The 19,211-nt window shown below is 37.8% G+C and overlaps 1 protein-coding gene across 1 annotated transcript in view; it reads right to left on the reverse strand.

Annotated features, from left to right (window-relative positions):
- Nucleotides 1–5,025: 5,025 nt before the first annotated feature.
- Nucleotides 5,026–19,211, reverse strand: part of LOC145979541 (clavesin-2-like) — an 83,505-nt gene continuing 69,319 nt past the window's right edge. Inside the window, exons 7-8 of the mRNA XM_083112509.1 lie at nucleotides 7,896–8,040; nucleotides 5,026–5,401 (exon numbers count right to left, since the gene is read on the reverse strand). Of these exons, the coding sequence (XP_082968635.1) occupies nucleotides 5,370–5,401; nucleotides 7,896–8,040 (177 nt within the window). The 3' untranslated portion in view covers nucleotides 5,026–5,369. The remainder of the gene's footprint in view (nucleotides 5,402–7,895; nucleotides 8,041–19,211) is intronic.

A 19,211-nucleotide genomic window follows, 5' to 3' on the forward strand; every position in this document is an offset into this window, starting at 1 on the left:
ATGCATGTCCCAGAAGGCACTAACCTTGTTATGTATTGATATTTGTATAACAGGCTGAGACAGATATAACCATGACCCTAAATAAGAATAGATTACAACAAACAAGCTGGATGTAACAAATATCAGATTTTGTATAACAAAATGCAAAATATCCCAGTTTCTATTCAATCCATTTATCTGAATTGAAGAAACCAACAATTCACATATCCCCATATCATTGTATGCTTGCCTATTAGCCTCTTTTGCTGTTGTGCTCAATTAATTTTCACTAATTGGCAATTTTCTTGAAGAGGCCTAATAGAACAAGATACGGCGGTATGAGAAATATGTGAATTAAAGATATTTTAGCAATATACGACGTCTTAAGAAAGGCATATTCAGCTCCAAAGTACTTTGTCTAACACTTACTACCATTCCCTATTACTGGCAAAAGAAGTTAAAAATATTGACATAATGAAAAAAATTGACTTGTTCCCAAGTGTTCACCGAGTTCAAACATTTGCACATAGATGGCTCTGTTGTCACAGAGCAATTCTAGAAGAATTACATTGTTTTAATATTAGATAAACAAATTGAAGCTGGTATCCAATTGAACTTAAACCAGAAATAAATATGTGTGTGTGTATGTGTGTGTGTGTGTGTGGATAGCCTAGTTTTAAGTATGGCCACAAGAGGGGCATATTTTTAACAAATTTATGGACAACAATCTCACAGAAGTACCTTTTATAAGTGTAGCCTCATCAATCTGAGGGGTTCGTACTTTCTGAAAAATTCCCAAGGGCATTTTTTACAAAAATCTTGAATTATAAGAGCTTCACACTTGAGCAAAAAGCTCATATGGGCATGTTGAGCAAGTTTTAAGTGTAGCAAATCTGCTGGAGGGGAGCTCGTACTTTCTCGTCCTGTCCGTACCGTAAATACCACTACTAGTGTTGCAAGCAGATCGCCAAAAATAGCTATTATAATGCCATGAAGGTCAAACATATATGAAATTAGTCACGTTTTACATTATATTTACAGCATTTACGCATTTTTGACATTTTAAATCGGGGAACGCCGGGCGTACGGACGTACTATAACGCTACGCCACTGCTGGGTACTTAGAACTGGAAGCCAGGGTGTCCCACGAACGGCGCAACTGGGAATTAAGAGTGGCGTTACTTTGTAACTGAAACCTATACATACATAAGTCATACACCAAATGTTAGCCCTGTCCAAGTAGATATTTTTAAACATAGAAACAACAAACGGGGTGCAGTGTTGTTCATCCAGTGTTGCCAAATGGAAGTGAAAGTGTAAATTTATTTTTCCACAAAGCATGGAAAATTGCATGTCAAACATTCGTACGGAAATTTGGACGTCAATTTCCACCTTGGGTAGGTGGACTATTTCGCCATCTATAGTTCAGAGAAGAAAACCGATCGTTTTCGTGTATAGCCAATCCTGAAATGCCTCGTAAAGGCGTACCGGTCCAAATGGGTGTTTTAAAAAAATTATGAGGTACAGTGGCAACACTGTTGATGTTTGAAGGCAACAAAAGGTGTGTTTAGTGATGGTCTATGACATGGAAATACTGGAAACAGGAAAAAAAGAAAATGAAAATTATGGTGAAAAAAGTGTTATAAACCACTGTTTATTACATTTTGAGAATGCTGATAAACATTTTAAAATAATTTTGTCCAGAGACCATTCGATGTTAAGAGTTTTCAAATGAATGCTAAACATTTCCATTGACACAATATTAAGCAGTTAGATAATAACGAAAAAATAATAATAAAAAAATAATCGCTTTGCGGGTTAAGTGGTAGAGCAGCCACAGGCTGAACTTCTACCACGAGGACTTCACCAACTTATTTGACAAAAACTGTTTTGATCTTTTAGTTTTTCATGCACATGGCTGTTCGTGCGATAAATGATACAATGCAGTGGCCATTAAGAAGTGGTATATTTGTGTTTAGTAAAGTTACGTCAGTCAGTATTGCGTTTTGTATCATCACATAGCACGAGTGACATGAGCGCGAAGAACCGGGTAGGAATTCTACTGCTGTCGTCTGCTTCAGAAGGCAGGAAGGGTCACATGAACCAATCACGTAGCCCTCTGCTCCGTACGCTGGCTTACGAGAGAGCATTTGCGCGCGTACTGTAGAGATCCAAGCTTTTCCTCCAGAAAGGCAGCAAGGAATATAGAGTCCTTTACGCCGAACCTGTCCGGCCAGAAATGGTATTGAAATAAATGCTAGAACGAGTTTTGTTATTGGAGTGTTGCAAGCAGATCGCCAAAAATAGCTATTATAATGCCATGAAGGTCAAACATATATGAAATTAGTCACGTTTTACATTATATTTACAGCATTTACGCATTTTTGACATTTTAAATCGGGGAACGCCGGGCGTACGGGCGTACTATAACGCTACGCCACTGCTGGGTACTTAGAACTGGAAGCCAGGGTGTCCCACGAACGGCGCAACTGGGAATTAAGAGTGGCGTTACTTTGTAACCGAAACCTATACATACATAAGTCATACATCAAATGTTAGCCCTGTCCAAGTAGATATTTTTAAACATAGAAACAACAAACGGGGTGCAGTGTTGTTCATCCAGTGTTGCCAAATGGAAGTGAAAGTGTAAATTTATTTTTCCACAAAGCATGGAAAATTGCATGTCAAACATTCGTACGGAAATTTGGACGTCAATTTCCACCTTGGGTAGGTGGACTATTTCGACATCTATAGTTCAGAGAAGAAAACCGATCGTTTTCGTGTATAGCCAATCCTGAAATGCCTCGTAAAGGCGTACCGGTCCAAATGGGTGTTTTAAAAAAATTATGAGGTACAGTGGCAACACTGTTGGTATGTTTGAAGGCAACAAAAGGTGTGTTTAGTGATGGTCTATGACATGGAAATACTGGAAACAGGAAAAAAAGAAAATGAAAATTATGGTGAGAAAAGTGTTACTTACCTACTCCTGGCAACCATGCAATGCGCGTAACAGGCAGTGTAGCTTTACAAAAGATGTTGAAAATTACAACCATTTTCCATGAGGCATTCATCAACACGTTTTATCATGTTGGAAGCAACTTTATGCAAGGTTGATTGGTTTATATTGTTAATGGCTGTGCAAATGTTTATTTTTAGATCATCAAGTGTTCTTGGGTTATTAATGTAAACTGTTTGTTTCAAATAACCCCACAGAAAAAAATCTGGAGACGTCAGATCCGGGGAGCGACTGGGCCATAAGTTTTTGCTTGTAATGTGATCGCCAAAAAACTCTGCCAACATGTCTAAAGTTTCATTAGACGTGTGACATGTTGCGGAGTCTTGTTGAAACCAACAATCACGTTCATCACGTTCCAACAGAGAAATAAACTGTGTGATAAGGTCACGATAAACTATTCCGTCAACTGTAGTGTTGAAAAAGAATGGACCGATTATTTTTCTCCGCGAAATCGCGCACCACACACCAATCTTTTGTGGATGAAGTGATTGTTCATGTAACAAATGGGGATTGTTACTTGACCAGTGTCGAGAATTTTGACTGTTGACATATCCATTTAAGTGGAACCATGCTTCATCCGTGAAAAAAACCTTATCCAAAATATTCACACCATTGTCTCTAATAAAATTTCTAAACCACTGGCAGTATCTTACACGTGCACCTTTGTCTGCTTCCTTCAGTTCTTGCACAGTCTGTACCTTATATGCACGTAGGTGCAATTGTTTTAACGCTCGGTGAGTTGTTGTTTTGATACACCTGACTGTGCAGCAAGTTTACGAACAGATTTCCTGGGAGATTGTGATATTCTCTGCTCCACATCCTGCAGCACACCTTGTGTCAAAACTGGTGGTTGTCTGTGGTAGGGTTTATCATTAACTGATCCTGTTTCACGAAATCTGGAAACAAGTCGATAGATCGTCGAATTTTCTGGAACACTGTTATTCGGATATTTCTCGCGAAACACAGTTTTTACACTAGCGTACGATTTTGAACAAAAATAATGTTCCACAATGAACACCCTCTCTTCCAAAGAGTACTTCATTTCACAGAACAATTCTAATCTTCCCCTACGAACAATGCGAAATGCACGGCTCAAACAGTTCTGAGTCCACAACTAACTGATTCTTTTGTTCTCGTTCGGTGGGTGTTCTTATCGCATTGCATGGTTGCCAGGAGTAGGTAAGTAACACTTTTTTCACCATAATTTTCATTTTCTTTTTTTCCTGTTTCCAGTATTTCCATATCATAGACCATCACTAAACACACCTTTTGTTGCCTTCAAACATCAACAGTGTTGCCACTGTACCTCATAATTTTTTTAAAACACCCATTTGGACCGGTACGCCTTTACGAGGCATTTCAGGATTGGCTATACGCGAAAACGATCGGTTTTCTTCTCTGAACTATAGATGGCGAAATAGTCCACCTACCCAAGGTGGAAATTGACGTCCAAATTTTCCATGCTTTGTGGAAAAATAAATTTACACTTTCACTTCCATTTGGCAACACTGGATGAACAACACTGCACCCCGTTTGTTGTTTCTATGTTTAAAAATATCTACTTGGACAGGGCTAACATTTGGTGTATGACTTATGTATGTATAGGTTTCGGTTACAAAGTAACGCCACTCTTAATTCCCAGTTGCGCCGTTCATGGGACACCCTGTAGTACATACCAATTCGCATACCTAAAAACTACCCCCGAAATGAAATCACAAATGCGGCACTGAACATCCTCCCCCCCCCCCCACATAGCAAAAATCTTAATTCGCACAGTTCCTAACCATCCCTAAATTCAGACCTGATAATTTATAAAATCTAGAGTTACAAGATCATCTCTTGCTGAACGTATTTTCGTTATTGATTTGGTTCATATATACTAGAATTGTTATTATAATTGTAATAATGTAATTGTTAAAATAATAAACAGAGTAAGGTAAATTGAAAAAATGTATTTTAATAACTATGTTATTTTCATGTTTTATTTCAATATAAATATTTATATAAATATTTATAACACACAGATAATGTACAAGAAATAATACATTTTTACACAGTATAAATATCCTATGCTGTAATACTTCATTTTTATAATTGATGAAATGGTATCCGGTATAACTGGACAACAGAATCTATGACATATTTATTAATTTACTTCCAACACACATCACACCAAAGGTGCCCAAAAATTAATTTTCGTAATTAATTTTAGTTCTTACTTGCTTTCCCTTGTCATTCAGTTTCGAAACTTTAACACTGAGTACCATTTTTTCCATTTTGAGTTTCACAATAGCATGAAGACTAAAAATATTTCTCAAGACGATTCATTTCGAAACAATCTCACCTCACTGGCTATCGCATTGGTACACTTCCTCTACGAGTTTCTAAATCCGTAGCTTGCTGATTCTGAAAGTAAATAGAAATTATCGTGACAAAAATATAAAACTACAGATGGCTTTATTGGAATATAACCAATTCGAAAATAATATTAGCTCTGTGTACTCTCCACTAAATTCCCAGTTATTTTTAATTGATTGGAAGTTTCAACAGCAACGAACTAAATTATAAATTGATAAAAATTTACAAATAAAATTATAATCTTCACATGTTACACATTTGTTACGAGCAAATATTTTACGTGACGTAATTTTTAAAGTATATAAAAGTTTACTTTAAATTTTCTCGCTTGTGTATTTTAATGTTCAATCCAATAATTTTAAAAAGTTATCATGAAAACTAATGTTAATTCTAGATAATCCTCAGGAAAGAAGATTCTTAGACAATCTAGATTAAAGTAACTTACAGTTTCGTTTTAAAGTATACGTACTTATAATTGAGTTATATTTCAAGAATTGTAACTGTAACCGCGGCTGATTTACTTTACGAAGAAAGTAAGTAGGCCTGTAGTCGAGGCTATACGGCAGTATAACTTCTATCAGTGGGGGCGATTAAAAGGGAAGATGGACACAGTTGCCCCTCCCCCCTCACTTTTTGCCACTTTTGCTCCCGCACTATGCTAAACCTTATCTGCCAGGAGAAAGCAAACTGTCCTTGCCCCACAGTTTTGAAACCCAATCACCGCCACTGCATCCCACTTTTGTTTTGTTTATATGTATTTCGTATCACGCCGAAGGTGTGACTCGACCTCGGGACCTCTGGCGTCATAACTCGATAAACTAATCTCTTCGCCAAGGGGTCCGGCTGAAGCGTTGGAAGCAGCTTCTTGCAAGCATAGAACATCGGCGACCTTCAGTGGGTCTGAAAACACCGTTCACACGGGATTCTACCTGAAATCGTACAAATAGAAGTAAACTCAGCTTTATGCAAAAAGCACAGTTAACGGTAGGACGCGGACTCGCCAACGGCTTTAACGATCGGAAATTTGAATCCCCCTTGATTAGATCGCGAGACCAGATCTCATCCCCAGTCGTGATCAGAAAGCTATCGAGCGTAAGGGAAAGGACCCGATTATCGTCCCCTCTCCCAATACCGTCCTTATTTGTATAAACGTACCTCTCGCTTAGCGAGTAGCACTAGGCTGACATAGCCTAACTTCCATTCCCAACAACCCGTCAGAGGTTTAACACGATTTATGTAATTTGTCCATATTACTCCAGTGAGCTTATACTGTTCAAGCGATACATGTCATGTGTTGCTTCGGTGTTAAATCTTCCCAAATAATGTTATTCCTTATTTTTTCCAGGGACGATTGACGGCGGACTATGAAGGCTCTTATCATTAAATGCAAAAGTTGAGGTGAGGTCTGTTGTATTTCAGATTTAAACACTGAGAGAACGAAAGAATATAGAATTGTTGCTTTTTCTGACCATTTTTTTTACATATTTCCCATGTTTTTCACTTTTACTGTAATTAAAGCGATGCACAAAAGCAATATGAACAATAAAATAAAATACAATAACATGCTGTACTGGAGCCCATAAAACACTACTATAGCCTTTATGTTTAAATGCAATCATTAAAATACGTGTTCATATTTTTTTATTACTTTTAAAAATGCTTTCACTACTGCAATATGCTTCATTTATGCCAATTATGGGTATATTATGTTATAGAATAGAATAGAATCGAATAGAATAGAATAGAATAGAATAGAATAGTATTTTCATTTTCTAGTAAGCGAGGTTCAGCCTGTCGCTGCTCTACAAACTAACTCAGGACAAGTTATTACAAAGAAGGATTACTTGTGAAAAGCATTAAACAAAAATAAATGAAATACATGGGGAAAAAATTAAAAAATAGGAGCACACATACATACATAATTGCAAGATTTTATCAAAAAAGATGTAAAGAAATGTGTACACAATACGCATTATTCGTGATATCAGGCGGGTGTATGGATGTTTGGGGGGTTTAGCCATATGAGGGGTGACATAATTGTTATTTTTCAGTAAATATGACATAATTGTCATTAGTATTATACCATGAATGACATTCTTGTTGACGTTAATTACATCATCCATGTATTTAATGGAAAGACAATCCAAAGTTCAGGTTTTACTAAACTTAGTGTATACTCTCTGACACTGGCGGCGATTAGGGGGAGCGAGGAGGGACGTTGCCCTCCCACTTTTCTCCCCACACTATGCTAGATCTTATCTACAAATGGAAATATACTGTCTTTGCCCCCAATTTTGGCATCTTGTCCCCCTCCCCGGTTTTGGAACCCAATTGCCGCCACTGCTGTCTGATAGTTTTGCGACAACAGCACTGAAATCAAGTGTAATTGTAAGTTACTTCAATTTTTTTCGTGTCTACGTCTATTTGATAGATTACTTTCTTACGAATTAAACGATATCTTACCAGTGTGTATTTCGAAAATTCGTATTCTACGGAAACTAATACCATTAGCATTTTTTAAATACAAAATTGCTTTACTCACCTTTCAATTCTTCAAAGTTTGAATACAAAGTATTGATCCACTCCTCCTCGTCGTTCTTGCCCCTCGAGCCGCCAAATATTTCTGGCAGAATGCTGGGACTGAAGTGTTGGTGGAGGGACTTCAAATTGCTACCATGGAAATGAACCTGAGGAGAAAACAACTCATTATACGAGTATTTTCAGTCATACCAATTAATACACCTAAATTATTGTGAAAAGAAAGATGTGTCTATACGATGGATTAAATGTGGCTCATAGTTTAATATTATCTTTTGCATGAATATGGGAATGAAGTAATAAATAAATAAAAGGTGATCCAAAAAGGACGCCCGATTGGCTACTGCAAAACCAACACAGGACGGCGCGCGCTGGCGGCAGTGTAGAGTGTGCACGAATAGTTAGAGAATCAGTTGCAATGGAGAAGTGGAATGTGCAAGACCGTGTACGCACGATGGAGCTCTTTATTGAAAGTAAGTCCATTGCAGCAACCCAACGAGCTTTCCGCCGACTAGGCCAACGCAGAGACGCACCGGACAGTCACACCATTCGGCGCTGGGTAGCGAAGTGGCACGAGGAGGGTTCAGTACGAAACAGCACTTCTCCTGTTCGACCCCGAGCCGTAAGAACACAGGAAAACATCGACCGTGTACGGGCCGATATCCAGAGAAGTTCACGAAGATCAGTGCGCCGCAGATCGCAAGCACTGCATGTGACGTATGGCAGTTTGCATCGCATTTTACACTTGGATTTGCATACGCGAGCGTATAAGGTGCAAGTAGTGCAAGCAATAACCCCAGCCGACAAAGTGGCAGGTGTTCAGTTTTGTGACACGTTTCTCAACATGTGGGCACAAGATCCATGCATTGTCGACAACCTCCTGATGTCTGACGAGGCGCAATTTTTGCTGTCCGGGTTGGTCAACAAACAAAATTGTGTGACACGTTTCCCAACATGTGGGCACAATATCCACGCATTGTTGACAATCTCCTGATGTTTGACGAGGCGCACTTTTTGCTGTCCGGGTCGGTCAACAAACAAAATTGCCATTTCTGGTGTACAGAAAACCCGCGACGATTGTATCAGCGTGAGTTTGACAGTCCAAAGTTAACTGTGTGGTGTGGAATCAGTACATCAGGAATCATTGGACTATACTTCTTTCGAGATGCCACTGGTGCAATATGTACTGTCAATTCAGAGCGCTATGTGACCATGCTCCAATACTTTCTCGTGCCGGCACACACAGCCTGGGTTTCCATGGCCAATTTGGGAGACCTCTTTCCGGGCCGCCTCATCTTCCGACGTGGTGACGTGGCTTGGCCAGCACTATCACCGGATCTGACGCCAGCCGCTTTTTTCTTGTGGATATACTTGAAGTCCCGTGTCTACGAAATCCGTCCAGGAACGATCCAGGAACTGGAGGTTAACATCCGCCATGAAATCGCCGCTATTCCTGTTGGTATGCTGGAGAATACATTGCGGCGTAGCTTCGTGGCTCGGCTGCATGAGTGCTCCGACAACGATGGTGCCCACCTGAGTGATGTGATATTCAAAACCTAAGTGATGAGAGATGTGACATTCAATACCTGATCTGATTGGCATGTCTTGCGTCAAACTCCCATACCTGTGTCACACCTCTGTCTTTGTAGCTTGCAATTAATCGCATAAATAAAGTGATGATCACCAATTAATATCAAATCGGGCGTCCTTTCTGGATCACCCTGTATAAGTATACGATAAATACTTAGAGCCAGTATGTATATCCTTAGAGCAGGGATCGCCAAACCGCCGATCGCGAGCTACACAAACTGACACAATGTCTTAGTCGTAATATATTTCCAAGATTTTAATTGCGTGTTCATCGTATTATAATATGGGCCAATCCATGCCAAAGTAATCCTGCCACTTCAAAAAGTACAATTAGTTAAAATATACCGTGTCCATAAATATACTGTCATACTTTAAAGTGGTATTACGTTGCTTTGGATAATCGTATTTAAATTAAATTGGTGACATTTGAAAGAAAAACTCAAATATTTTTGTGCATGTCAACAATGAACACCAATATCAGCAATGGACAACAATGAACGAGATCAAACATAGAAACTGAAATAAATTCACTCCTGACAACAATGGACGATGCGGGTTCATTGTTGGATATTTAGCAGGCAGGCAGGTTACATGTGAATGTTTTCCTTTAAAATTGTGTTGTTATTACAGAAGATTTAAGAACGTAGTTGGTGTGTTTTAGAATATCATTACACGCAGAGTTTGGTGAACGTGTTGGTGTGTTTTATCATTCCACGCAGAGTTTGGTGAGGGTCTTCTACAATTGGCCGCTGAGGTCACCTGACTTGCCGGTCTGTGACTTTTTTTATGGAGTTACATAAAAGATTGTATCTATGTACCCCCATTGCCTCAAAACCTGCAAGAACTGCAAATTCGACTCACTTCTGCAATCCAGTCCATCCCTGTGGATATGTTGGAGCGTGTGTGGCATGAATGGGAATATCGCCTTGATGTCTGCAGGGCCACTCGTGGGGGCCACATTCAATGTCTATGAGTTGTAAAATAAAATATTTGAGTTTTTCTTTCAAATGTCACCAATTTCATTTAAATACGATTATCCAAAGCGACGTAATACCACTTTAAAGTATGACAGTATATTTATGGACACGCTGTACTATTTTGATAGCATTAAATTTAAGCTTTAGCTTAGTGAGGGACACTAAATAGTTACTAATTTGATATTTATATGTCCTTGGATGACTTTAAGAATACAGATTAACAAAGAGAAGTGGAAAGTGTGATAAAGGTTGTCTCTTTACGTTAAGACTTGAGTGTATAAGCAATGCTCAATAAATTTGTTATTTTCACAAATAAATTTGGTTATTATTAAACTTTATGAGTTGATGTGGTTCTTTCCCTCTTTGATATTGTTCAGTTAAAGTATTATGTGAGTAATATGGTATTAACTGGAGTTAATTAATGAGGTATTCACATAGGTCACACCCGGAGCTTTTTAAACAAAATTAATAACAGTAAAAATAAAAATGTTTTGCCTGAAATAAAAAAAAACATGACATGAATGAATGGTTACAATGTACATCTCCCCCAAAAAACATGATGAATTAAAACGTTGTAAAAATTCACAGTTCTTTCAAGTTGTGTGGTGGTAGGTGAATCTTTTACCGCCATGTGAGTCCCACTCGGAACTCACGTTATTCTTGAATTGCCCAAAAATAACGTTGTACACAGAGTTCTCTCTACAGGACAGTAACAATGTCATCAATCTGAAACGAATGATGATATGGATGAGATCAATGTCTTCGTTCACAAAATATTTAGATTTGAAGGATGTGATTGTCACACCCGGAACTCACGGATTAGCCCATATACTTTACCGTTGACAGCTTTCTTCTTTTAGAATATTTTTATAAAACACTTCTACTGACGTGCGGTTTGCTAAAGGTGCTATATATTTCTCGTCAATGTTTTTGGATCGTAGTTTCAATACTACATTTTCCAACGACAATTAAAAAGGTCAATTTCTTTGTTTGTTTGTTTTGATGGATACCGAGTTCAAACAACCGCCAAAAACATTTCCACTGAGTGGGAACTAGAAGGTAAATTGTCCTTGCCTTAAAGGTTAACGTGTCCTAGATACGTGAAGAAACAAAACAGAAAACAAAGAACATCCATCTACTATCCGATTAAAAATTATGAATTCTCGAGTTTAAACTCCAATTAAAAATTTACCAGTACATAAAATTTAACTTAGTCAATTCTGCTTTAATGTATGGTAACAAAATTTTTTCGAGTATGCGTAGGGCCAGCATCCACCTAGAGCCTTCCTTGAACAGTGAGTGTATGCCATTGCATGGATACACATATGAATTAAACCATTTGTCAGTCCCATTGGTCAGAAGCAGTGGCGTGCATACAAGGTAAGCTACCGAAGTGGCGAGAGGCATTTTTGCGGAGCCCGTGAAAGACCCAACTGCCACAAAGCAATGGCGGGCAGTGTTTTTATCAAGGCAAGCCTGCCCCTTGATGTACAATTGTTTATCTCAAAATTATATATTTAGTGCTTCGGTTATCTAAATGGTCACCTTACGTGAGAAGAGATTAGATTAGCGAGCTAGCAAGCTGGAGGTCCTAGATTCGAATTCTGGGATTGCATGACGTTTCACGTGTCTATTTACTATCGCCTTGATATCACCTTCCGATTCCTTTAAAAGCAATATCGAGCCTCTAGATTGGAAATTCGGAATAAATCAACCCCCCACCCTCGCCTTCTACACATGACCCCACTTGTAACTGTGAAACCTTACCTTTTACATTGCTATCTGTAATCTTGAATGTCTCTGATCTATATGCACGTAAATCCTTTGGCAGGATTGACAACAAAAAATCATCTGACATTGTAATAATACTAACTACAACTAAATAGACCTAAAAGTGCCTACAGGTCATTAGTGTCTTACGTATAAACAGAGAAATGATGTTGCTTGGTTGTAAAATATACACTTCTACACTTACATTCAATATATCTACACTCTCCCTGTTACAAGTGTTAGAATATACCCCTCAGAATAAAAAATATATAAATTAAAATACAAATGAGGAAGAAAGAGTAAATAAAAAGAGTCATCACTTTTGACATCCTATCAGTGGCGTGCCTTGGATTTCGGTAAAGGGGATAGTTATACATGTAGTTTTCTTAGTAGCCAGCCCTTATTTTTCCATCTTTTCCACCTTTTGACGTTTCTTTTAATACTAGACCAAAAGCAGAGGGGTTTATGACCCCCGACAACAGCTCCTTGGACACGCCACTGTCTTACATTCATCGCTATTATCCTCCAATGGCGTATCTATATCCGAGAGATTTTCTACCCGTCACCCATCAATATGGATCTTTGTGCCTTATCCCTACAACACCAAAAATAACTGTCTAGAACATTGGAGTGTGCAAGGAGGGTGGTTGGTGGGGGTCATAGCCCCCATTTGGCTCAGTATTCGTAAAGAAACTAACGTTAAAATTAGGAAACATGGCAAAATGAGGGCTGTCTGCTAAGAAAAAGTGTATGTACCACCAGTTTAGACAATCCTAAGCACGCCACTAGTTTAGAAGTGAGAAAAATATATTAAGATTTTTCGGAGCGACGTGTACAGTGGGATCCATGAGTATTACCGTGCAAATTGTCCATGACTATTTTCATTAATTTTTCTCTCACATCCTGTGTGTTTTTAACCGATGGATTTTTATGTATGCTGGTCCAGAAGTTGTCAACAGCTTGTTTTGACTTTTCTTTTAATTCTTGAAGCTATTTTTGGGTCAAATAAAATGCACGAACATGGTGATGGACAATTTGCACGTTAATACTCATGAATCCCACTGTACACCAAAAGCCTGCCGGGACTGCAAAGTCCCAGGTGATGTTTTGCTCATAAAACAACTTTCGATCACATTTGGCGAAAATTATTTTATAATCAGATTTATATGATCTAAGTATAAGATATAATAAGTTCTAGGGTACTTACAGTTATTCTAACACCTAATTTTTATAAATCTAAGACCACTGCACTTTTTTGTGGTGAACATGGCTGCATTACTGACGCATAAGTCTAAGAAACTTCTCCCTTGCATATACTTCCAGCAGCGCCTGCCGTTTGTTGTTCATAGTAGACACTACAATTAACAGGGACGCACAAGTCCCGTTGAGTCAGAAACCAACTGTGTCATGGAACAAGCGTGTTTAGGATGTGGGACTCCCCTTCCCTGTGTTGGGCGTAATATTACGCCCGCGAACATCTCTGACTGAAGTAACCTGTGTTCAATGGAATAATACGTTTTTGTTGGTGAAACATATGTTTTGCTATTGAGGAACCAACGACCTTTTATTTAGTCACGATTTTCAGTGCCGACAAAGAAGAAGAAGAAGTTCAGAGGAAAGTAAACTGTGTTTGTGTTATGCTGACAGAGTGCAAACGTGAGTTCGTTTGTGTGCCGCGTTTAGTTAGTTGCTTTATGTACATTTTTTTTTTTTTTTTTGGTGTTGCGTTATTTGAACTGGTGGTGAGATATTTTTGGTTTCTGAGTTTGTGAGTTTCTAATAGTATTGTCAAACAGGATTGCGAAATATTTTTTTCGCCCATCCCTCATACCTATTGAAGATAGTGCAATGAAACTTGGCGGACACATTACGTATAGACCATAGTATTTTTGAAGGTATATTATAATCGGTTACCAATATCCAGGGCCGGTCCAGAGGGCCCCAAAGTTACCAAAAGGGATTTTTGGGAGGGAAATTTCCCGAATTATCCACGATTTCCCTTTCCCCATACTTGATGTACACATGTGCGTGGTACAGTCATGTTAGAAATATCTGTCGCATGGAAGTTTTCTAAGTCCAACGTCTTACGAAATTATGTTGGTAGCTCTGAAACAAGGAAGTGTTGTGAAATATACGATCCTCCATTCACAGTGAAGTTCGATTTGGAGGAGCAGGAGGCGTGACCACAGGACGTTCAACCAATGCAGCATTTTCAAACATGAGATAACGTCCCCAATGGTTAAATATTGTTTCAATAACGCGAATCAGCAGAAAGATTCCGCAAAAGTTTACTTTGTCGCTTTAATTGCCTTTAATCTTTTCAAATTAATATTAAATTCTCCCAATTATAATTCACGAACTTAATATACGTATGTATTCATGTATGTGTTTGACAATCATATATCACTCATTAGAACAATTTTCACATTGTTTTCACTACGTGAGATGACATTTCATTTACATTTACGATAAAATAGTGGTTTGGGTGTAATAACAGTTTTCATTAATTAATTTAGAGATGCATTTTTGTTTGTTGAGTTAATGATAAGGTTACTTCGTTATTTCTCGCGGAAAGAGGGAACCACAGCTGAAAGAAAATACACAACTTGTATTATTGAGTTCAAGAGTTTGTTTTAACATCACTTTTTGCACACATAGGCTAATCACGACTCGGGATACATTTAAATTCGAATCTGAAACCTTATGCGATCTGACTGGAACTCGGAAAAGGACACACCGATTACAAGACGTCGATACATTTCCACTATGGTCCGGCGAACGCCAATAATAATGAGGGGTTGTGGGAGTGGGAGAGGGGTGACGGAAAGTAGAAAATAAATAGTATTTTTTTTAATGTTATGTTTATGCACATACAAACCTAAGAAAATATTTATTTTGATACATCTGTGTGGGGTGGGGAAGGGGGAAAAGATAGGAACAGAAAGATATTGGGAGAGATGGGACGAATAGGTGATTGTAGAAAATGTTTTATTTGACGTTCAGTAATAAAAGCAATCAAATCAATAAGGATAATCCTATAAATAACATATTTAATGTAAATTTGTTTTAAAAATGTGGGCGGGGAGCTGTTTGTTTAAGTTCAGTGCAGGATAACAAGTGGAGACACATAGTGGTTCGTATCTCACTAAAATTTCCAATTTTTATAATAAGGAACCTGTCCTCATATTACCATTTTGAAAGGGAGAGAGTTAATTGTATAATCTTTCGTTTTTAATTTCAAAGAAGACTAATTCAAATAGTAACAATGGGAACGATTAAAGATTTGACGATTAACGATTTGACACCGTGGGGATTTTAAACCTATGACCATTAGTGTGACAACCCAGTGCGATAACCACTACCCAACGAGTTCGTTCCTTCATACGGCATGATCATAAGTTATGACCAATTCGTTCAATGTGCATTAGAAATATAATCCCCACCTGCCTCTTTACACACAACACACCCAGACGCTCCTTTGTAGCAATGAAATAAAGATGGTATGAATGTCACAAAACATTTAAGCAAAATCTACTATATTTACGACGCAATCGTTTTACATGGAGAGGTTACAGATTTTTCTAACATGATTGTACCATTTGAAAGCCTGTTCTATCATTACCTTCTCAATATGAAAGCCTCATGGCTTGCTTCGGTCACGTGACTAAACGTCATCAACTGGAGGCGAGGTAGCCGTCATGTTCGATTTGCTTCTTCAGAATCAATGTTGGACCTTTTTAGTGAATATGGAATTGTAATGCAAATTTAGGAACTGTAATCGAGTTTACATGACGTGTAAATATGCTTAAATGTTGAAGAGGTATGGTGTAAGTGCTCAATTGCAGAGGAAATTATGATGAAAAAGGTGAGAGTAACGTTCACATTTCTTCAACATGTTGCTGAAAATGAGAAATGTTTAGGGCAATTCCAAGTGATTCGGTCCCTACGAAAAGATACAAGTTAAGTAACAAAGGTTTTATACTCATAAATAAATAAGAGTAATAGTTCATGATGTAAACATTTCATGTGTACAGAATAGGCATCTAATATACTCTCAAATGTGGTCATGTTTTATCTCTTGTCAACATTTTTTTTTTTTTTTAGAAATATCAAATAATTTACCCTGAATTATTACAAACGTTGGTTAACGTTAAGATTATTGTTTATGACTGCAAATTAATTTGTTTCAAGATTTAGCCAACGTTTAAAATATTACGTTCGTGTCTACTAAAGCAATTTAATGTAAATTTTATGTAAGCATTCGATAAAATTTTCATATTAATTAGCCTACACAAATTTTCAGTTTCAAAATGTTATTAATGAAAGAAAGCTATACAACGGAGCAAAGTTGATACATGTGTACATTTACATTCTTATTTTATCTCGCTTTATGCTTCTTTATGCTACTCGGAGGCTAATGGAAGATATGTTGTGCATTCAAATACAAGGGTAACAAGAACTTCGATGAAATATTCGTGTGTAATACTATCCAAGAATATATTACTTACGTTTCAAATACAAATGTTTTCACATACAAAGCATTTTGTTACCTAGCTATGTTAATATGAACTACAAATGTGTTAAATTTTATAAAACTGTTTCATATGAACTGCTTTTTATTTTTTGTCTTTGTGAAGCTTCAATTTTCGTAACTTTGATTATTACATCAGCGATTTATATCATAATTTATTAACATTCTTCACGATGTTATTAACAGAATGTAAAAACAGTGTAAGGAAATATTCCAAATGTTTATATCCCAAGTGAACGCTAAAATCGAAATATTAGTCTGCTTTTTTTCAATGAAACTCTTAAGTTATTGTCACAGATCTTACTAACGACAATGAAAAGATTCAATTTGTTTATTATCTTTCGTTCAATACAGTCAATAGGATCGAAATTATAATATGACAAATGATTTAGGTTTAGTCTTTATTTACATAAATGTTACATTGCCCTTGTACCAATTGTTTCGCTTTTGCTGCAAGGATATGGAAATTAAGCTTTTGTATTGCGATTATATAGCTAAGTAGAATATCTGCATTATCTGGTTGATTAATTTTGGGTAAAGGTAAAGACAATTTAATTGATTAGGTAACTTGGAAAGTTTACGGTAAACCTAAGCCGCGCGTCAGGCTAAGTTTGCAGCAGGTTTTATGTATCAATCCGCGCGAGAACTGAGCTCAGAATCTTCCGTGCCAGTCTTTCCTCAACCGCCGAGCTGCCTACATCGCAGACACTGAGAAAATCCACAGTGTTGCCAACCGCACAACACATCAAAACCCGCATCCATGTCAAGCGGAATATATTTTTGTTTCTTTTTGTCTCCTGAAACATAACATTTTAGAAGTACTTTCGGCGCATAAATTATTTAAAAAATGTGTCATTACTTAATATAAATGCGAAATATCTTCGAAACATGAGAGCATGTGCATGGACGTCCGCAGGATTTTTTCCAGGGAGGGGCAAGGAAGGTATTTTTTCCCAGGGGGGCAAACAAATCACATTTCCCCCCCCAAAAGAGTGTAGTTCCCTAAAAAACATTGCTTAAATTTGAATGTATGGTGTTAATACAATAATTAATACATATTATTGTGGCTAAAATGAAATTATATGTGTGAAATACATAATTTTTGGCTGACTTTCATTTTCCATGGGGGGGCACGGCCCCCTTGCCCCCCCTTCCGGACGCCCATTAGCACATGTGTATATTTCGAGCACGCAAAAATAAAAATAAACAAAGATATAAGTATACAACGACAGGCCCTCTTGACTTTAACGAAAAAATATTGTTTTTGGTTTATAAAAAAATACATTTATGAAAACCTTTGTTACTGTAAGACACACGCACTTCTAGTTATACCATAAAAAAAAGCATGATTTGTTATTGGGGATATATACAATCAGGTGCATTGTCTGCTGCTATTACTCTGGTTTCAATTTATGAATCACTTCACTAAACCAGGATTCAAATCTTGGTCTGTCCATTTCTTGCTAATCATCCATCCCTTTCTTGCACGGAACAGTAAATATATGCGCCTTCAACAAAGACGTCATTGCCGCCAGTTGGTGAAACAATAAGCCTCCCCCTTCCCCTCTCCCTTTCTCGTCGGTTTCTTCAGCCCTGGCTGTGGTTTTGAACGGTGGTGTATATATAAAAAAATCAATATAACGCCCACGCCCCTCCCAGAGTTAAAGCAAGTCTGGTCCAAATAATAAACATGTTTCTTCTCACGGGGATATCTTTTAATACCGGGGACATTCTTTTGTCGTCAAACAACAAACAATCGTTTCCCCTTCCTAAACTCAAACCACAAATCATTCAACACCCGGGATACACTTCGTGTGCATTGACGGCAAATCTCCTCACGCCCTGTTTTACTTTGATCTTGTTTCCGTAAGGAGGATTATGCATTTTAAACAAGTTGCTTGATTTGAAGAGCTTTCCCCTTCGGATGAAGCCCACAATAACACTCGCTGAACGGGAGACCTTGATCCAGTCATTCTCGCCGCTGTAGGCTATAGCACGATTATTAATCACAATAAACATAGGGTTAAATTAGTGGGATGTGCAACACTGGTATCACGGATTCCACGCGCTCTGCAACGTATTCAGTCTTGCTCGACTCGAACTTGGGCTTCATCGATTCCTCAGCTCAATATAAACTCCAGTTGGCGAATCTGCGGATCCAAGTTCGTCTGCACAGTGATTGCATCCGATCAAGTCCACACCTGCTAATGGATGTATTATTTTGTCTGTATTTTACAAATTAAATAACTGTTTTCTTGCAAGTATGCAGTTGTGTCCGAATAGAACCCGTCTCAGCGGAACTATATTCTGCGCGCACGTTTGGATCTACATATGCTAAAACCTGCTGCAAGGTTAACCTGACGCTTGGCTTAACATGTTTTTTTTATTTAATCAATTGATTTTACATACAAAAGTTCGTATAAAAGCGGTTATGAGTTTTACTGTAGCTGAC

Source organism: Lepisma saccharinum, chromosome 26, assembly GCF_977018435.1.
Source record: "Lepisma saccharinum chromosome 26, izLepSacc3.1, whole genome shotgun sequence".
NCBI lineage: Eukaryota > Metazoa > Arthropoda > Insecta > Zygentoma > Lepismatidae > Lepisma > Lepisma saccharinum.